Source organism: Neurospora hispaniola, assembly GCF_033458365.1.
Source record: "Neurospora hispaniola strain FGSC 10403 chromosome Unknown B0T23scaffold_6, whole genome shotgun sequence".
NCBI classification, from domain to species: Eukaryota; Fungi; Ascomycota; class Sordariomycetes; order Sordariales; family Sordariaceae; genus Neurospora; species Neurospora hispaniola.
Window position 1 is genome coordinate 1,855,146 of NW_026944411.1, and position 17,765 is coordinate 1,872,910.

Here is a 17,765-nt window from a genome sequence, read left to right on the forward strand (position 1 = left end):
TCCTAGTGACGAACCCAATGCCCATGGATGGGAATGTTCCCGAGCCGGTTATCTCGGCCTTGCTCCCACTCAGCTGGACACCATCTCGAAAAGACCAGAATGCTCCCTTGCCCAGTTGCCAGCGCTCACATGTTCATGACTGAGGTGGGAAGTGGGTGTGGTGCCATTGCAAGATCTCCATGGCTTGCAGCACCCCTGCAAAGAAATGAAAGGCGGACCCTCACCTCGTTGGTCCCCTAAAACAGAAAAGACGAGGGCTGGATGCGTTATGACGCAACCAATCTGACATTCACTTTGCGTGATCCTGGGCGCTCCTCACCTCTATCTCTTCGTTACCTTAGCTCCAGTCCTTTTTGTTGTGATGCAGTTCATCCCTATTATGTTTGTTGGCTTCGGTACATGCAGAGGGCACTTTTACCACTTCTAGGCTGATTGTAGGTACCATACCCGGCCTGAAATGGAAGCATCTGAGGTGGTTCGTTGTTGCCCGCTGTGAATGGAGTCATGTTTTGGTGTATGCCCCAGTGTGTGCAGTGTGGGCACTCGGTGGGATAGGCAATTGTTTGTTTGTACCCTGGCTTTGGCGTAGGAGCGCTAAAATATTTTGCTCCAGGTTACTAGCGCTGGTGCGAGAGGTGACCACCGAATTCCCAGACGGTCTCCAGTTCACCATCGCATCCATCACGCTCTTCCCTTTCTGATCTCGATTAGCTTACGCCCGACAGCATCACATCACACAATCATTGCCGGTAAAAACGACCGCAGAAGTGCCGTCCAATTGAGACCCCAGACAGCCAAAGAGCCGCAACCGAAGCTGTCACTGCGCAACCATGCATTTACTCTTCTCCTCTGGCAGACAGGCTCTCCCCAGCTCCAGGCGCCTGCTCGGCAAGACCCCAGCAGCAGCGGCAGTGACCTGCAACCAATTTGCTTCGAGTGCCGCGTTCTTTTCGACCTCACGCACCGTTGCGGCCAAGAACCAAATCTACCAGTCGTGCGTACATCCATTATGGCTTTGCCATTGATTTGTCGCAAGGTCACTAACTCTTGTTTTTGTCCGCAGTGTTCGTAATCTCGACCAGTTCCATACCTACCAGCTTCTCTCATCCTCCTCTCGAACGCCGCTGTTGACACTGTGGACTACCTCCTATTGCCCTACATGCCGAGTAGTGGAGCCCTTGTTGCGCGAGCTCGTCGAAACCGGAGTCGGTGAAGAGGAGGGCGGCGTTGGCTTTTGCACCGTCGAGTACGATGCGCCTGATGTTATGGAAGCTGGACTGGGTCTTAGCTATATGATCAACTCGATCCCGACCCTGCTGAGTTTTGATGCCCAGGAGGCGCAAACCCAAACCAAGGTCACGGATGGTCGCCAATTGGCTAATCGCAAGTTCTTGGAAGAATGGTACGCCATCTTTTTGGCTGTTGTGTAAATCTGGCTGTCTCGAGGCTAACTTGACTCTACTACAGGATCCGAAACGAGGCGAGACGGCATGGAAATCGTGGAGGGGGCGGGTCTCCTACCAGCATCTTCAGCGGCCTCTTTAGCAAACTGAAGGAGTAGCCCAACAGATCACCAATGACAAGTTTCTGCCGAGGCAGATCACAGCGCACATCGGCACTGCATACTATGATCGTCGGTCAATGCACACAGCTTCCCCGCAAATTAAGCTTCGCCAAAAGCTGAGCGGCTCCAAGTCACTCGACGACTGCCCTACACTGCTGAATACCAGAATCAACTTAGCCGTATTAGTCTCCTGGCGCAAGTAACGGTCAATTAACAGCTCGACTCCGTCTATCAGATTCACAGGCCACACCCAGAAGCGGGCATGTGTTGGATAGGCACGAATACCCGCTGGTGCCGTAGGATTTGCGCTAATACAAAACAGACATCGAACACAACGACCGCAAACGAAAAGATACAGAAAATCCACAGACTCTATGCCTGGTAAAAAACCTCCTCAACTGGCTTCCACCACGACGGCTCTCCCGACTCGCTGTTCTTTGCTCCCGGGACCATGGACTCCTGGAATCCATCTGTCATCTTCCACCACTCGCGAACCTTTGGGTTCTCGCGCATTTTCTCCATATCTCCTTCATAGTCGTAGCCGACGTACTTGAAACTGGCAAAGAGGATGCCGGTGTCCGGGTCATGGAAGATGCTATCTGTGCACCGAGTTGGTTAGCCATGATCATGGTTGTGATAGCACAGGAATTGCCGACTTTTGTTTCAGCACGAAAGAGGAACGGCGTACAATCGTGAATGTTGCACTCCTTGATCTGTTTCGCAACCTCAGGCCACACAGCAGCATGGACCTCCCGGTACTTGTCGATGTACTCGGCCTTCAGCTTGATGATTTGCGCAAAACGCCGGCCGGAATAGCGTATCCTTCCATCAGCGTTAGAGGCTGAGAAGACTGAGGAAACTGTGCTTGTCGACTGGCTCCTTTCTCTAGGGGACCAGAGTCTCGGCGCTCCAGGGTTCCAGAGACCCGCTTCAGCCTCCTTGGGAGGAGTCCACAATTGCCGGGCTGCCATTGTAGGAGATATTTGCTTAAACAAGTGGTGTCGTGATTGTTGGTTAAGGTGACTCGGGAAACTATTGTTGGAAGAAGGACCTGTTGACCACTTTTCAACAAGGTGGGAGGATGAGGTCCGTATCTGCGCCCTTGTGATACCCTTCCTGATTGGTAATCGTAGTGCTGGTTTTGAAGGCGGTTAACGCAAAGTTTGGGGCTTGTTCAGCTCGGCGCAGCTTGGACCAAAACTTGACTTCTTATCGTGCCTGTATCAAAATTCGCTTCAGGTTGTCGACGACTTGCACTTTGGCAATTTTTCGTTGACAACAACGAATTTCTCCGTTCAAGACTATGTGACTCTTTTATATCTTCAAGTTGAGACCTGATAGGCGCCACCAGATGTTGATCACACCGGGTAAGGAAACAAGGAACAAAGTAGGGAGGGATATGCAACTGCGTGGCAGGGCGGGCGGCGGTTGGAAGGTTGCAGCTGTGCTGTGATGGGTGCGCTTTCCGGTTTAAATAGTTTCGTGTATCGGACACCGTCACCGTCCAGTGGGAGTGTGTCCCAGCGTTTTGTTTGGAAAGAAGTTGAAAAGGGGAAAACAGCGTGGGGGTTTTTCAATCAGGTTATGTCTGGCAATTTTGGATTGTGGAAGACAGAGGAAGAGGAAAGGAATTAAGAAAACACCAGAGCGAAAGTATTATATGTCGGGCAAACTTGCCACTCTAAGCGGGCACGCTTCCGAGAACTCTCCATTTATGCGAGGGGCTGCGAACATATGCTCCTCTTTCTTCTCCTCTTTAGTTCTCGGGTGTACATACATATGTATGTTGGTTGTTGCGTGTATGCATCATGTTTCACAAAATGTTCTATCGTCGCCAGCAACGGAATCTGCTCCTCGGGGCGCCCGGAAGGAATGAAAGATTGAGATTGAGATTTATTGCTAGATCGGGTATCACTGTATCACCCCGCTTGTCTTCTTCAGCTTACAAAATACCACGCCGCTCTTCCCGTGTTCGAAGGGTTGTATGGACATGTAAAACGAGTTCCATGGAAGCCAACCACACACACGTCCGAACTCTGAACCGCTGAACCAGTGGAACCAACCATGGCTTGCGATTAGTGAAGTGAACTAACCGGTGATTGACACTTTCAGGGTATCCGGTGCTTTTGTCCATGGTTACCAATGAATTACTTACCGTGTGGTGGTTCCTTCAACAAGGGGACAAGGGGGCAGGTAGCCCACAACACCAAGATATGCGGGCAAACGCCTTCACTTGCGCCTGGTTGAGTTGTCCACCCTCGTTTAACGGAGGTCCGTTATCCTTCGTTGCGCCTCCCGGGGCATCTTACCGCTGACTTGTTTGGTCGGTTGTACTTTTTCATTACGAAAGCGGGCAACGCAGAGAATGATGGTCAAAGTTGGAAATGAGTCCAATATTTTCCCATATCAATCTTGCTTTTTGGCATACCTCAGTGGTAACACGCGGACATTAAGAGTGAATAAGAAAATGCAAGGAGGAACTGTACAATAATCAATGGTTCAAAAAAAAATATAAGAAAAAAAGGAAAAAAAAAAAAGGGAAAAGGTCTGGACTTCCCCAAAAAGTCCAATCGGCAACGAATTGTGAGAAGGTGCCGAGGTGGGAAGTGGTGAGTGGTGTGTTTAGCCTTTACACTAGACTTGGACTCTACCTGGCGCTAGAGAACTCTTGATTCAGCGCGGAGTTATTGGAGGCTCGGGGAGGGCGGTTATCGGCTTAGTTATTCCTATGAAGACTTGGAAGACTTGGAGGACAAGGTGATGATCTGCTGGCTTCTTCAAATCAGTCGATGTATAAAAATAGTTTTCAGACACCGATGCGATGCTGGATCCCTAGTTCAAGCAACGCCCGCTGTATTCGTTGAAGCGTGGGAATCTCCATCTCTTATACCGTTCCTTGTTCGGACGGCTATAGCCGTCCTCACCCAATTACTCTTCATTGCTTCATTGCTTCGTTGCTTCATTGCTTCATTGCTTCATTGCTTTATTGCTTCATTGCTTCATTAATGTAAAGAGGACGATGATAACCTTATCGATAGACGATATCGAGAGATTTGGTAGAGGATTTCAGAAACGGAAGGACCCAGTGTATTCTGGCGCGGACTGTCAGAAACACTGTCCCCAAGTTGACCAATCAGAAGCTGGCTTGGCAAGACGCTCAAGCCAAGGGTAGGGCCGTACCACGGATCTAACCAATAAGAGCCCAGGAAACTTTTTGCACAGAGACCTGACTTAGACGAACCGTCCCTCAACAGTCCGTTCGGTGGATGCGGGTCATGAACCATGAGCCCCTCTGAGACAGTGAATGTCATCCACCTCTGAACAGTTGAAGCACGCTTCAATCAAGTTTATTCGAAATCCCTTTCTCTGAGATCTGTCTGTCCATTGGGTTTGTAAGGGCTCTGCGCCCAAACACAAGAACCCCCGCATGTCCACCCCCGGTCTCGGAGCGTTCACGCGGCGAGGAATGCGGGAATATGGGCGGAGGTTCCCCGCGTTTTGTTGAACTACAAAGTGCATGCCAGATATGTGGATGGTGGTTGTCCTTGGCGCTTTTGATGGATCGGCGTTGAGATTTGTATATTGTCCCAATCAAGGAGTCAATGTTCCTTCTGAGAGTCTTCCCTCTCGTCTGTCACAGAACTTTACCTACCATCAATTTGGTGACACCTGGAAAGATCATGTACTTAGTGTCCTCGATGACTTTTGTGGAAGTGAAAATGTCAGATCACCACATCGGCCCGTCCCTTTCATTCATTCCTTTCAGGTTTCCCCTACCCGAACGACTAGATCGCCCCGGTCGGTGCGGAGAAGCCACCGTTACGATGAATGCAACGCTCCCCATTCCCCGCTCCGAAAGGTTGTTTACACACACCACATTATGAAGAGCAAGGGAATTCACGGCGTGATCATGGCATAGGGGCGTTCTCGTTCCCGAACTAGCCACTTCAGAAGCGGAAGGTCCAAAAGGTGAGGCGGGATTGTCGAGTCCGCCGGTTAATTGGGATGCGTAACCGCCTTCAAATCCCACTTGTGTAGGGACTGGGGACTGTCCACGGCGATAAGATCTTGTACAACCTCAGCGGTGGATCATGATTGAGATGAGCAGAGGGCACTTTATAAGCCAAGTCCATGATGGCACACAGCGGCAACAGTCCGTTTCCGTCCCGCATCAACCTCCGATTTGGGTCAAGGTGTAACCGGTGTGTTGATCCAAACGGCAGGCGATCGGCATCAATGTCTAGTCCAGAGGGGACAACTGCGCAGGGACATAGCCTGGCCTCAATGCTGACTTTAATTGCAAAAACATTCGCCAAAGGCATCTTCAATTCCACTCGCCTGCCTACAGTCATGGGCAACCACCCAAACAATGTCTGCAATATATCCATACTCCTGACGCCAGTATTCCGGATCCGAACCCCGTGATATCAACACCCCTCTGTGACCAAAGCCGCGAACCCATGGAGGTAACTGAAACAAACACAACGCATTTTTCATCCCCTTACTCCTTCGAGCCCAGCATTTCCCTCAAGGCAGCCTCGCTCGCCCGATACCACCTCCCTTTAGCCTCCATCTCATCGTACGTCCCACCCGCCTTCTGCGCATTCTCCCTCCGCCTCTTCGCCTCCCTTGCTGCCGCGCTCACCTGCGCCCTCTTTGCCGCCAAAGCCGTAACCTCCATCTGCAGCCGTTCCATCTCCTTTCTCTTCCTCGGCGCCAAGCTCGACAGCTGCTCCACTTGCCGCTCCAGCTCCCTAACCTTCTGCCTTCGCTCCTCCACCAACACCGCCGTCTTCGCCAGCGGCAGATTCATCTCCGGCTGGCTCCCTGGCTGGATGGCCTGTTTCGTCCGCAACTCACCCACCCTCTTCTGCAGCTCCTCCATCTTCCCCGGTAGCTCCCTTAGCTTGACCCGGTCCAGCTGCACGCGCTCGTACCGCGCTGCGAGCTCGCGCGAACGGGACTCGAGGTCTTCGACGAGCAGGGCGACTTCGGTCTTGAGCGCCTTGAGCGAAGCCTTGGCGGCCATGTTGCTCGCCTCGAGGTCTGCATTTTCTTGGGGAGTGACGATCAAAGGGGGATCGCCGACGATGGCGCGTATGAATTTTTCTTTGGTGACTTGTTCGACGTAGGAGAAGCGGAGCTTGGCAAAGAGTTCCTTGTAGTGCGCTAAATCAGCCTCGAGGCTGGCGGGTGTGGGCGCGTCGAGCGCGGAGGAAGCGCTGTGGGCGGAAACGTCTGAGGTGCGCGGGGCTGCGGTACTTGGTTGCTGGTTATGTGATTCGTCATTGCCGCTGTTGCTGCTGGCATTCTTGGATGCAGCTGAGTGCAATGCGCTTGATATAGGCTCAGAGATCTTGATGATGGTTATTTCGTCCCGCGTAGAGGCATCAAGGGAGCCGAGGGCTTGGAGTACTTCGGCGGCGCGTTGAAGAAGGGCGGTCGCATCTGAAGACCCCGACCTCGGTGTTGTTGCTCTTGTGGTCCTTGCTCTTGGCGTCATTGTTATTGGTGTCGTTGTTCGCGGCGTCATGGCTCTCGGTGTTGTCCCTTGCGGTATTGGTGCCTGCGATGTTGCTGCTACTGCCCCAGTCTCTGGGGGCGGCGTTCGGCGCAGACCCATTATTTTATGCCGAAACTGTTCTTTCTCCCCCACTGCCTCCTTCCTTCCGTGTCGTTACTTCTTTCCAGCGATGGGATTGCAGGATGCTCTGGGGTTGGGTGAAGCTACGCGTGGTCTGTTTTACAGGCGCAGTATCCTGGAGATCCCGTTTTTGGAATATGATTGCGAGCGAAAGCTCGGAAAACGTTGTGTTATGATTGTTCGATAAATACTTTATCCGTCTTTGTAGTTCAAAGGATATCGCTCGCGCGCAGTCGGACTCAGTGTGTTGTTGGTGTTGCCGGTTGAAGATCGCGACGGCAGGAGGAGGGATGATCGCCCCTGGGTTGTTGACATCAGATCCGCATATGGCTTAGTCCAGCTTCTCGAGACGCTTTATCGCCGAGCCATTACTGTACCCCTAACCCTTATCGCATCCAGGAATTCCCGCGAAAAGTAATGTACTTTGGGTACTTCTGTAACAAAATTTCAAAGACCCCATCGAACCCTTCAACACATCGACCACAAGTAACCCTTGTCTTAGTCCTTGGTTATCCCAGTTTTAGTTTGGATACTGTTTGAGGGGTATCATCAAGTCAAATTCTCTAGAATCCGACATAATCAGCAAAAAGACAATGACCACACCACGCCATACGACTTACTTGTGGATGCAAAGTAAGAATCGAAACGTTATCGTACATGTCTCTCTTTACAAATACAATCAGCTTCCCTAGGTTTCTTTTCCTATCGATATGGAAAGCTGCACATCATCGAGATAATTCAGCTGCTTCTCGAGAACCCGATCATCAGTTTGTGACTGAATTTGGTAGTCAGTGAGGTTGGGCAACTCTTCGGGTACAGGATCCTGAACCAATCAGTTTCAGGCTTCGTTCTCCTGTGCCTACCTGCTGGCAACGACCATTGGGCACCATCAAAGAGGGATGGGAGGAGAAGGGCAATGCATCCGGAGTTTCCCTGACTGTATTAGTCGGAATCGATGAATGGGGAATGACCGGAATTTAGGTAGGTAACGGTGATGTTGTCTTGCATTTCCTCGTTCGAGTCGACACCTTTTGATCCAAAAAGGGCAACTGTTTCGCAGTCATCTCAAGGTCCACAAATTTATATGGATAGTTCTTCGAAGACGGAAGCATACCCAAGCTACCCTGGTGCAGACTGCTGAAATCACGGTTGTTGTCCATGAAAGAGACATCTTGCGACAGCCACTAGTTTTGAGCTGATATGTACTGCGTGTAACCAAAGGTTAACAGGGGCCTCCCAAGGAGTTCCGCTTGATGTGTGGGGAGCCTTATTCCCAAAAACCGCTTGATCACGAATATGTGGTAGCCTTGATGCTGATGATGCTACTGGTGTAGTGTATTCCTTCTGAACCTGTGGGTCTCATCAACATTAAACGATTCAAAACAATTCAAAAGGAAAAAAAAGAGAAAAAAAAAAAAAAAAAAGAAACAAAAGCGGGTGGTGGATCATTGTTTACAGTACTGTCTTACTGGAGACCCCCACTCAGAAGGGACCACTGAGAAGTTGAATGATTGTAATGTAACCCAGATATCCAACATCATGAACTGGCCTTGCATCAAGTTGATGATTTGCCGTGTGTATGCACGGTGACGGACCTTGCTTCCGGGCTGAAGCCTTCGCAACAACACGAAGACGGTGTGCCGAATCGGATCCATGCTCTATAGCAGTCGTGGTTTTGGCTTTGGTGACAAAGGGCCATTTCACATGCGGTGGATCGCTGTTCGGATAAAGTTGCTCGGCTGGTCGACTTCAGGGTTGCTTCTGGCCAACCTGAACCATTCGACCAGGTAGTCTAGGGTGCAAGGGATACTTAGAGGCTGTGTGATTCTTTGCACTGTGTATCGCGATGGCGCTCATGTTGCTCCGGTACCGCCATCACTAGAGAACATCGTCTTCTCATATTCTCAGCTGTGTACCGTGTGGCTAAATATTGGACCTTTTTTCCAGAGAGAAAGTCAACTATCGGCAGTGATCCTGCGCTTAGCCGTCCTTCCATGACGGTCCGTAAAGTTCAGCGGTGTTGTGTTACCATGTGGCACAGGGTCTGGCCAGTGAGACAGATCTGGCAGGAGTCGGCTGCAGCTAGGGCTTGTTACTGTCCACACTGTTTGCTCCCGGACCGCAGGGTAAGGGGCACGTCACTATCGTTTTTCAGAGGTTGACTTCATGGCTTGTGGTTGGTGCAGCGTACATGAAGTGGTTGATGACTTGCTTCTGCAAATAAGAGAATTGGGAAGTGAGATGGATAAAAGGGGGGGTTCTAAAACTTGGTTGCATTGCTAGCCTGGAGAGGGTTAACGAACGTCAAGGGGTACAGCGGTTGACCTGTCAACCCTCTAACGTAATGACGATAGAGGGTTGCTATTGACTCTCAGATCTGCTTTGGTGTTCATAGAAATCGAAAGTGGAGATTTGAAGTCGGCGTTGTCATGAAACATCGAGTTGTATTTTGGTCAAAATCACTGCGTAGAGGTATAAGAACAACTCCATACTACATCCTGACAATGAAAACAATTTCTAACAACCTAAACTAACTATATCTTGTGTTTTGTAGATTCAGGGAGATAAGTATAGTTCAATACCATCAAATCTCATATTCGACTGTTAGCGCGAAGCATTGACGAAGCTGGTCCACCATATAGGTACCCTCAATATCACTTCTCATATTCCAGACAACAGCCAACCGCAGGGGATTACACTTCCAACCTCCACTCCGATTCTCTATTTTGCTAAACAAGGCCATATATCGCAACTTGAAAGCCAGGTTTTAGCGCCTCATGCAATGGCTGCATTGTGACAGGGCCCAGAAAAGCAAAGTTCCGTCCCATCAGTCATCAGGCCCCTTTGCAAGCAAAATACACGCTACGACTTTAGCTTTCCAAACTTGTTGACGGCATTCTCAATTGACTTATGGAGATTCTTCCGGGTATATCTGGTTCTCAGCACTTGTGCCAGTCACCTCTGGCGAGTTTATATGTAAAGAGGACTCCCCCATGGACAAATCTCTAGTACACCTTCCATATCAGGTGGAAGAAAGGCATTAGCCTCCCATCACCAAACTTTGAAGAATCTATACATACCATCGACCAGCCTTAGCTGACGAGTCTAGAATATCTGATCTTCCCTATCGTGTAATCACAAGGATCAGCAACATGGCGATCTCCCATGATCCGCCCAGCGTCCTGATCGGTCCAGGCGATTTTCACACTGGCCCCTACTATATCATCATCAGCGGAGTAAGTGTCCTCCTAATCCATACTTATCTCAACGTCGACTTACATCCTTCTGAGTTACCGGAACGGACAAGCTGGCAAGATGTGAAAGACTTCATAAAGAGCCAAATCCCATGGAAACTCGACCTCTACGTTAGCATCTTCGGAAAACGTCGGGATTCAGGTTGGGTCCGTGTTGTAGGATTCAAGGCGTTCAATCATGTGAGGAGTATGTCTTTCCGACTGCAAAATTAATCATATACGCTGGTCTCTCTTATTAACCTCGTGATTTTGATTAAGGAGTTTTGGGGGAGTCACTTTTTCGAGGCCGAGAGATCCTCGCCCACAACCCTGGTTACGACGAGACTGGAGCTGGCCTCGTCCTAGTCAGAGCTCCCTTCTTCAGAGATCGAAGCCTTTTCATCAACCCAAAAGCGTTGGCTGATCCTAATACTACCGGCTCGATTGTTCAAACAGCAGAGGAGTTTATCACCGCGACCACCCCAATAGCATCAACTGCGTCCTCCGAGCAATCCTATCCAGAAACTTGCGCTACCTCACAACAAGCACAAGCACAAGCCCAAGCACAATTACCAAACCTCTTCCCCCCCACACCCCCCAACACTCCCAAAGCCTCCCGCTCAATCTCCGAGCCGTCCCTCCCGGGATTTCGGAAAGTTGCAATCACGTGGCGAGAAGACTCTATTAGTAACGCCACCCGTAAATCAAACACTCATCCCGCTTTCGTATCGCCTCTCTCCCCAAACACCCAAGAAAAAATGGGTTCCCAGATCAAGTCCGAGCTCGCCCCTCTTCTAGCCCGCGGCGGCAGCGGCCCTATGCATCCTCTCGAAACACTCGAATGTTTCCCTGGTATTGCTTTGGCAACGTTTAGTTCGCATGAGCTTGCCAGGCGGGCGATCAAGGTGTTGAGACAATCGGAACGGTTGAATGCGAGGCCGGTGGTGGATGAGGTGTCGTCACGGGAGGAGATGCAGGCGACGTCGCAGGGACAGACGGCGGCGGCGACAGCGGGGAAGAAGAGGGTGGGTAAGAGGAGGGCTGGGGCTGGTAGGACTGCGTCTGCTCCTGCCGCGGCAGAGGGAGGATCTGGGGCTGGAGCTGGGGTTGGGTGTGATGTGGGTGATGGGTTTCAGGTTCGTTACGACTCCCTCTCGCTGTTTGATAGTACTCAGCATGAGTTCACAAGACTGATTACATTGAGGAAAGCAAACAACACAGCCGGGGAAAGATAAGGAGACTACGCCATTGACCTCGGCGAAGAGGACTTCGACCACAACCTCAACCGCTGCTCGCAAGACTCCAGCCGTGCTTATCGTCAACGGTAGCTGGAAGATATAGGACCCTGAACCCCATATGACTTTGTTATGGGCTTCGACACAAAGAGGAGGCTTTTTTACGACCTAACTAAAATACAAAGAGAATGGGCACGTTGATGGTCAGCAGTTGGCTCCCAGCATATGGATATGGGAGTTTCAGATGAGAGCAGAAAAACAAGAATGCATACCTGGATGAACTGTTGATGAGCATAACGAGGCTACGAGGCTACGATTAGGTGCACACAAGACGTAGTTTGGATCGTTGTACAACAAGTTTGTTATGTATGTACAGCCAGTAGACTGTTTATGCCCTTTCTTCTTTTTCATTCCCTGTTTTCTTCTCGGGCTGCAGCAGGCACATGAAATAGGTACATGCACAACGGTTAATTGTCTGGTTAGAATTACAAGGATATGATGAATCTGAAACATTTCCCAACCTTGTTGATGCGGGTATTAAGTTGCTCTTGTTTGGCTTGATGATATAGAGAAGTGATGGAGAAAATACATGCCCTGTAATGAATGAACTGTGTGTATTATCATCCTTTAGGGCACTACTAGGTTTATCATGTTGTTCCATGCTTTCGTCAAAGCCCCCCCCCCCCCCCCCTGGTTCGCTGAATGACAATGCGTAGAAGCGTACGGCCTTCGTAACAATCGCACGTCCGATAATGATACCTGACAAAGATGCCACATCATTGACAAAGATGCAACATCAAGAAAAGAAAAAGATTCCCTGTCCGTAACAACAATGAAACAAAAGCTCCATCATCTAAGATGATTTCCCACTTAGCTGCCCTTCGCCTCAGGGGAAACGTCTGAGTCGCCGATACTTGTCCCGAGAACCTGATTCCTCATGAAAGTGTCCATGAGCAAACGAAATGGTCACACCAAACGCCGCCCTGGGAGCAAATAGTAAGACAATGATAATAGGAGAGGAGGATCAACGGACCAAAGTGAAGATATCAGTGCAAACCCTCAACAACCTCATCGGGTTGTTCCTTCCGATATCCTCGCCCGTACTTTGCTGTGATCTCCTCGCCATCGCGTATGTCTTTCATGGCCACCAGTATCACCCTCCACTTCCCAGTGATTTTCATGACTTTGAATACCGCTGACGGGCTGACGCCATCATGGCGAACCTTGCGAACCCAGTTTCCCATTTGCTGAGGATATATATCTGCTACCAGTTGGTCGTGAAGATCAGGTCGGCGGACCTCCATGGCCCACTCGTGATTGTGTCTGTTGCTGTTGCGATTGTTCAGTTGAGCTTGGCCGCTGGAAATATTTGGGTGACTATGATCGGAGCTGTAAGGAGAGCCTGTCGTGTGAGGTGGCCGCAACTCGCCGACGAGCTCGCCGAGACACTCATCCGCCTTGAAGGAACCAACCGCACGTACACCTGCACCTCTGGATCCATCTTCAGTTATGCGCGGGATTTGTGGGAGCCTTTTTACCAGACACTTGCAGGACGACTTCTCTGTCGTCATCCGTTTGCTGTTGTTGCAGAGGCTGCAGGCCTTCTTGTCCGACTTTGAAACAGACATAGGATCCGATGGCCACGGGTCTGTCCAACCGAGTGGCGGTGGCTGTATCTCCCAGTTGTACTTGAGACGGTCATAATGATTCGCCTTGATGAGTTTGAACTGGGACAAAAGCGGCGAAATCTCATCAAGAGACAACTCCGATGTATCCACAGATTCCCAGGAAAATTCTGGCAGTTCCAAGTACTCCCAGATGGACTTCTCTAGTATTTGGCCCATAGTACACATCCTTCGGACGGCCTTGGTGCTGAGCTGAGCATGGAAGTGGGCAAGCTGGTCCTTGAACATTGCCAGTTCCAAGAACCTATCGTCTGATGGTAAAAGGCACAAGAGCCCATTATACTCACCGCAAATGGTCCGCCAACATTTTCCCTCACGAACGTAGTCGTTAAGCTGGTTTCTACCAGCTACGTCCCAGTTGAGCTTACGGAAAATCTCACCCCAATCGATGTGGGATGATACAGGGCGATCGAATACATCCTTTAGGCCATTTACTTGAGCTGTGGTTTCGATACACTCTGAGAGCTTCATCTTCAAAAACCGACGGAGGAAGACTTGTAGCTCCTGGCTGATCTGTTCTGCGTCGTCAACATGATCAAGTAGGTCGAAGCCGCCTCCGGAGATGGGTACCAATCTAGAGTACTCCCTCCAATCCCTGACCAGGCCAGCCAACCTCAAAAAGGCTGCTTTACTCCATACCTGCTCAACGGGGGGGCTCTTGGCTGTTCTGAGCAGATCGGCAAGGTGCCCGAAAGAAATTGCTTCATTGTTTGGCTTCGTTCTCTTGACCGATGACTGCATTGGTGTTTCTGCAGGTCTCTTAAGTCCCACTCCGGAGGCTGCTACATTATTCAAGATTGATGGACTTTCTGAAGTTTGATGAACGTAGGATTGGATGATTTCGGCAGGAAAGCTACTTGGCTTGATTGCAGGAGGAGGTTGTAACATTCCGTACGAAGCTTGCTGAGCACTGAAGGTTTGCGCTTGAAAGTCCCGGTCAAATGCCTGAATAGCTCCATCGAATGGTTGGAGAACAGGCGGTCCCACAAACCGGAGATCTGGTACATTAAACAGCGGCGTGGGTCCAGTTACCACACGAGGAGGTGCTGTCGATTGCTGCAACAGGGGAAATGTGGCTTGTACTCTCGGATGCTCTTGGTAGTGATCAGCAAAATGACCCAAAGCCCGAGCCTGAGAGGGATTCAGAATCACTGGTTGAGATCGAGCCATGTCGGCTTGTTCTTGCTGTTGTAGAAACACGGCAGTTTGTGAACGGGGTTGTATTGGTAGTTGCTCTGGAGCTGTTTGTCGTATGTCCTGAGGTGCCTCTAGCTCTGAAATAACTTGCTGCACTCCCGCGGCTGCCTGTTGTACTTCTGGAAGTGCCTCTGGCTCTGTAATAACCTGCTGTGGCTCGAAAGCGACCTGCAATGGGCCACGATCAACCCGTCCCGGATCAAACACAGACGCGCTGGCTTCAGATATGTCTGGCTGTGGTGTTTCATGAACCGTAGAAGAAACCATGCTTGGCGTTGAAGGTGGTACTGCTGACTCCAGTTGTCGAGAGTAATAACTTTTAGCGTCTTGGAATTCTTGCGGTGGAGGTCCCGAGACTGGATGTTGTTGTTCACGTTGCTGACCTGTTGCCGGCGCAGAATCCGATGGTATAGAGTCATTTGACAAACGGCGCCGGGGAGAGACGGCCCCTGGTTGCTTAGGCTGTGCCATCATTACCATGGGCTTCGTCTTGGCTGGGACTGCCATCTCGTCCATGGCCGTAGCACCAGAATAGATGCGAAAGTCTTGGGCGGAGATTGCAAACTGATCAGGGCAGGCTTCATCGCAGAATGTGTAATCTGGCGGATCGTCGGGTGATGAGTTGTATTCAACATTGATTGCTATCGCATAATTTGGACCAAGATTGAGAACTTGATGGTATGTACCCGGCTCAGTAACCACGGCCTGGCCAGGAACGCAATAATCAAGTGTATACTCAACCCCCCATTCGTCCAACTTGGCAGGAGGAATATGGCGGCTTAGATGACGGAGTGCTTGCGAACAGCCGCGCATTTCAGGAAAGTCCTGGCGCATTCGTTCTTCCAGCTTTGCAGTAGAACTCGGCTTGATAAAGCACCAAAACTTGTTTTCACCGGCACGTAACAAGTTTTCAGACCGGACGTGGGCATCTTCTCGATGCATGACTGTGATTGTCTTACCAGTAAGGTTGAAGTAGATATACTGGGTGTTGATACCTTCTAGGACTGTCGGGCCTCTGCGTCTCAGCTTATCTCCCGGACACAGCTCGACATCATCAAATAGCGGATTGCCGATAATGTACGGTCGGGCTCCATTAGGCGGGTGTGCGGCCGTAGAGTTCCACAGATGCTTCTGCTCTTTGAATGACCAATTTTGCTTATCGGTCGTAGGGAGGGGAAACTTGGGCCACCTAATTCTTGGTTTCTTCCCACTGTCAACCTTGATGAGGCCTAGATTGTCCTTTTTGTAGACAAAGGAGGTCGCATGGTTCTGATCTAGTCTACCCATTTTACCAACTTGGAGAGACGGAAGATCTCTGACCTGAAGTTTGAAATAGCCTCTGGCCTGCACATCGGGATGGAGCGAGCATTGTTCAAACAGCTCCTCATTGAGGACATGGATGTCCTGGTAGGTGCAGTCGAAGAGAGGGGCGCTGTCCTTGTGAAGGAGAAGCAGCTTGGGAGACCGGAGCCGAGTTGGCTCTCTGGACCGAACTTCTACATCAGGACCAGAGCCGCAACTTATCAACGAGTTCGTAGGGATACTGTTTGTAGTTGGGGCTGGTAAAATGCGTTGAGGGGCCGATACAGCGGCGTGTATCTCGTCCTGGGTTGGTGGTCCCGGCTGTGCGCTCTCTTCTCTGTTGACTGCACCAACTTCCGCATTCTGGACAGCTTCCGGGACAGCTTCCGGGACAGTTTCTGGGACAGTTTCTTTGTGCCGGTACTCCTGTTGCTGGTATCGCGACTGGTTTCTCTGCTCTTGTTGAACTTGTTGCTGGCCATCTTGCTGGTTTTGTTGTTGAGATTGCAGTTGGATTCCTTGCTGATTATGTAGCTGGTCTCTTCGCTGGTGTTGTAGCTGCACCTGTTGTTCTACTGGTTGTTGTGGTTGTAGCTGAATTTTCTGCTGGCCTTGCGACTGGTCCTGTTGAACTGGTTGCTGGTCATGATTCCGCGGTAGAAGCAGGGGTTGGAGCTTGAGTTGTAGCTGGACTTCATGCTGGCCTTTTGAATGGTTTTGTTGTTGTTGGCTTTGTAGCTGATCTTGCTGTACTGGTTCTTGCTCTCGCTGCACCTGTTGCGGCGCTTGACTCGCTTCAACAATCTCGGCAAGAACGAACTGTTGCTGATGGTGGACAATTGTTGAAACGTCGACTTGAGAATTGGGAGTGTTGGGACCATTGGCCAATGGCGCTGGAGGGATGTCTGAGGATAGGAAGTGCTCATCAGCCAGCTTAGCTGACACATTACCGATACGAGCTATGATCTGTTCAAACAGGTCTCGGGCCGCTTTAACATCAGGCGGTTTGACTTTTCTGATCGGGGTTTCTCCCTCGTCAAGGTAGCGGCGCAGGTCGTGACCAATTCCGCCCAGGTCATGAATGAGCAAGTCGACCGCTCTTCGACGTGGACCCTGACCGTCCATTGTTGTGTTGCACGAAGTGGTGAGCCCGGAAGCTCAGCAGAGGCTTGAAGCTGGATTGCCGCAAACCAAAACGATATACAAAGCCGCGGGAGCGACCGAGGTGTAAGTGGAAGCTGGATGGATTCCACAAGCGATTGAGGGGAAGGGATGGAGTATGAAATCGGGCTGGGTGAGCATTCTCGAGGTAGTGCTCCCCGCCGGCCCGTGACGCTGCAGTGGGTCAGTAAGTCGATCAGTGGAGGCGCATGCGGTCCTAGGGCTGACCTGAATCGAATCTAGCTTCGCCAATGCACTACCTCTACACTATAAGGAACATTCGGAACCTATCCGGCCGCTGTGGAGAGAGGGAAACTGCCCGGCTGCCCGCACGGCCCGTCCTTGAACGTGACCTGAACCCTTTTCCGCGGGCGTTTCTGGGTTTCGTCGGTGTTTGTTTATGCCAGGTGTACATGCACAGTACATACGTACAAGTGGACAATTGCTTGTTTTTGGGGAGGTGAAAACGTCCTGTAGTACGAATGTCAATTTACAAGCAGGGGCAGCCTTTCCTTCCAAACCGTCTACGAATACTGTCACAATGAATGATCGAGCAAGTTCAGTCATTTCCGAAAGAAAATTTTGTTCTAGTTAGAGGCAACTGCGTCAGTAGGCAGTCACTTCCTTTAACACGATCAACTGCGTTCGGACATGGTTCCTTCCCTTCCGTCCCGCGCGTCTTGAATTTCCACGGTCAAACTCGGTCGAATTGAACTTCATCCGTCCGACCCCATTTCCGAATCG

The 17,765-nt window shown here is 50.6% G+C and overlaps 6 protein-coding genes across 6 annotated transcripts; 3 read left to right on the top strand and 3 right to left on the bottom strand.

The window, feature by feature from the left end:
* Window positions 1-668: 668 nt before the first annotated feature.
* On the top strand, window positions 669-1,799 carry B0T23DRAFT_194531 (uncharacterized protein). The gene is made up of 3 exons (XM_062833273.1): window positions 669-994; window positions 1,064-1,402; window positions 1,468-1,799. The coding sequence occupies exons 1-3, from the start codon at window positions 831-833 to the stop codon at window positions 1,559-1,561; spliced, it is 597 nt and encodes a 198-aa protein (XP_062690866.1). The 5' UTR covers window positions 669-830; the 3' UTR covers window positions 1,562-1,799.
* Window positions 1,749-2,953, bottom strand: B0T23DRAFT_194517 (uncharacterized protein). Its single transcript, XM_062833272.1, has 2 exons — window positions 2,253-2,953; window positions 1,749-2,163 (listed from the first exon to the last, which is right to left on the bottom strand). The coding sequence occupies exons 1-2, from the start codon at window positions 2,533-2,535 to the stop codon at window positions 1,937-1,939; spliced, it is 510 nt and encodes a 169-aa protein (XP_062690867.1). The 5' UTR covers window positions 2,536-2,953; the 3' UTR covers window positions 1,749-1,936.
* A 1,843-nt stretch (window positions 2,954-4,796) lies between these two features.
* Window positions 4,797-5,538, top strand: B0T23DRAFT_384810 (uncharacterized protein). The gene has a single exon (XM_062837493.1). It carries the CDS (start codon window positions 5,082-5,084, stop codon window positions 5,481-5,483), a length of 402 nt encoding a protein of 133 aa, XP_062690868.1. The 5' UTR covers window positions 4,797-5,081; the 3' UTR covers window positions 5,484-5,538.
* Window positions 5,539-6,065: 527 nt separating this feature from the next.
* Window positions 6,066-7,097, bottom strand: B0T23DRAFT_406414 (uncharacterized protein; the record flags this gene model as incomplete). The annotated part of the gene is made up of 1 exon (XM_062839109.1): window positions 6,066-7,097. The coding sequence occupies one exon, from the start codon at window positions 7,095-7,097 to the stop codon at window positions 6,066-6,068; it is 1,032 nt and encodes a 343-aa protein (XP_062690869.1).
* A 3,263-nt stretch (window positions 7,098-10,360) lies between these two features.
* B0T23DRAFT_445415 (uncharacterized protein) lies at window positions 10,361-11,923 on the top strand (the record flags this gene model as incomplete). Its single annotated transcript, XM_062840924.1, has 4 exons — window positions 10,361-10,444; window positions 10,499-10,649; window positions 10,721-11,577; window positions 11,651-11,923. The coding sequence occupies 4 exons, from the start codon at window positions 10,361-10,363 to the stop codon at window positions 11,780-11,782; spliced, it is 1,224 nt and encodes a 407-aa protein (XP_062690870.1). The 3' UTR covers window positions 11,783-11,923.
* A 440-nt stretch (window positions 11,924-12,363) lies between these two features.
* On the bottom strand, window positions 12,364-17,207 carry B0T23DRAFT_384821 (uncharacterized protein). The gene has a single exon (XM_062837494.1). It carries the CDS (start codon window positions 16,983-16,985, stop codon window positions 12,723-12,725), a length of 4,263 nt encoding a protein of 1,420 aa, XP_062690871.1. The 5' UTR covers window positions 16,986-17,207; the 3' UTR covers window positions 12,364-12,722.
* Window positions 17,208-17,765: the final 558 nt, after the last annotated feature.

Bases quoted from the DNA above. Each gene is read 5' to 3' on its own strand.
- B0T23DRAFT_194531 (XM_062833273.1), top strand. From the start codon at position 831: ATGCATTTACTCTTCTCCTCTGGCAGACAGGCTCTCCCCAGCTCCAGG. The intron at 995-1,063 runs GTGCGTACATCC...TTTTGTCCGCAG, and splicing joins AAGAACCAAATCTACCAGTC to TGTTCGTAATCTCGACCAGT. The intron at 1,403-1,467 runs GTACGCCATCTT...ACTCTACTACAG, and splicing joins CGCAAGTTCTTGGAAGAATG to GATCCGAAACGAGGCGAGAC.
- B0T23DRAFT_384810 (XM_062837493.1), top strand. From the start codon at position 5,082: ATGCCAGATATGTGGATGGTGGTTGTCCTTGGCGCTTTTGATGGATCG.
- B0T23DRAFT_384821 (XM_062837494.1), bottom strand. From the start codon at position 16,985: ATGGACGGTCAGGGTCCACGTCGAAGAGCGGTCGACTTGCTCATTCAT.
- B0T23DRAFT_194517 (XM_062833272.1), bottom strand. From the start codon at position 2,535: ATGGCAGCCCGGCAATTGTGGACTCCTCCCAAGGAGGCTGAAGCGGGT. The intron at 2,164-2,252 runs GTACGCCGTTCC...CTCGGTGCACAG, and splicing joins GGAGTGCAACATTCACGATT to ATAGCATCTTCCATGACCCG.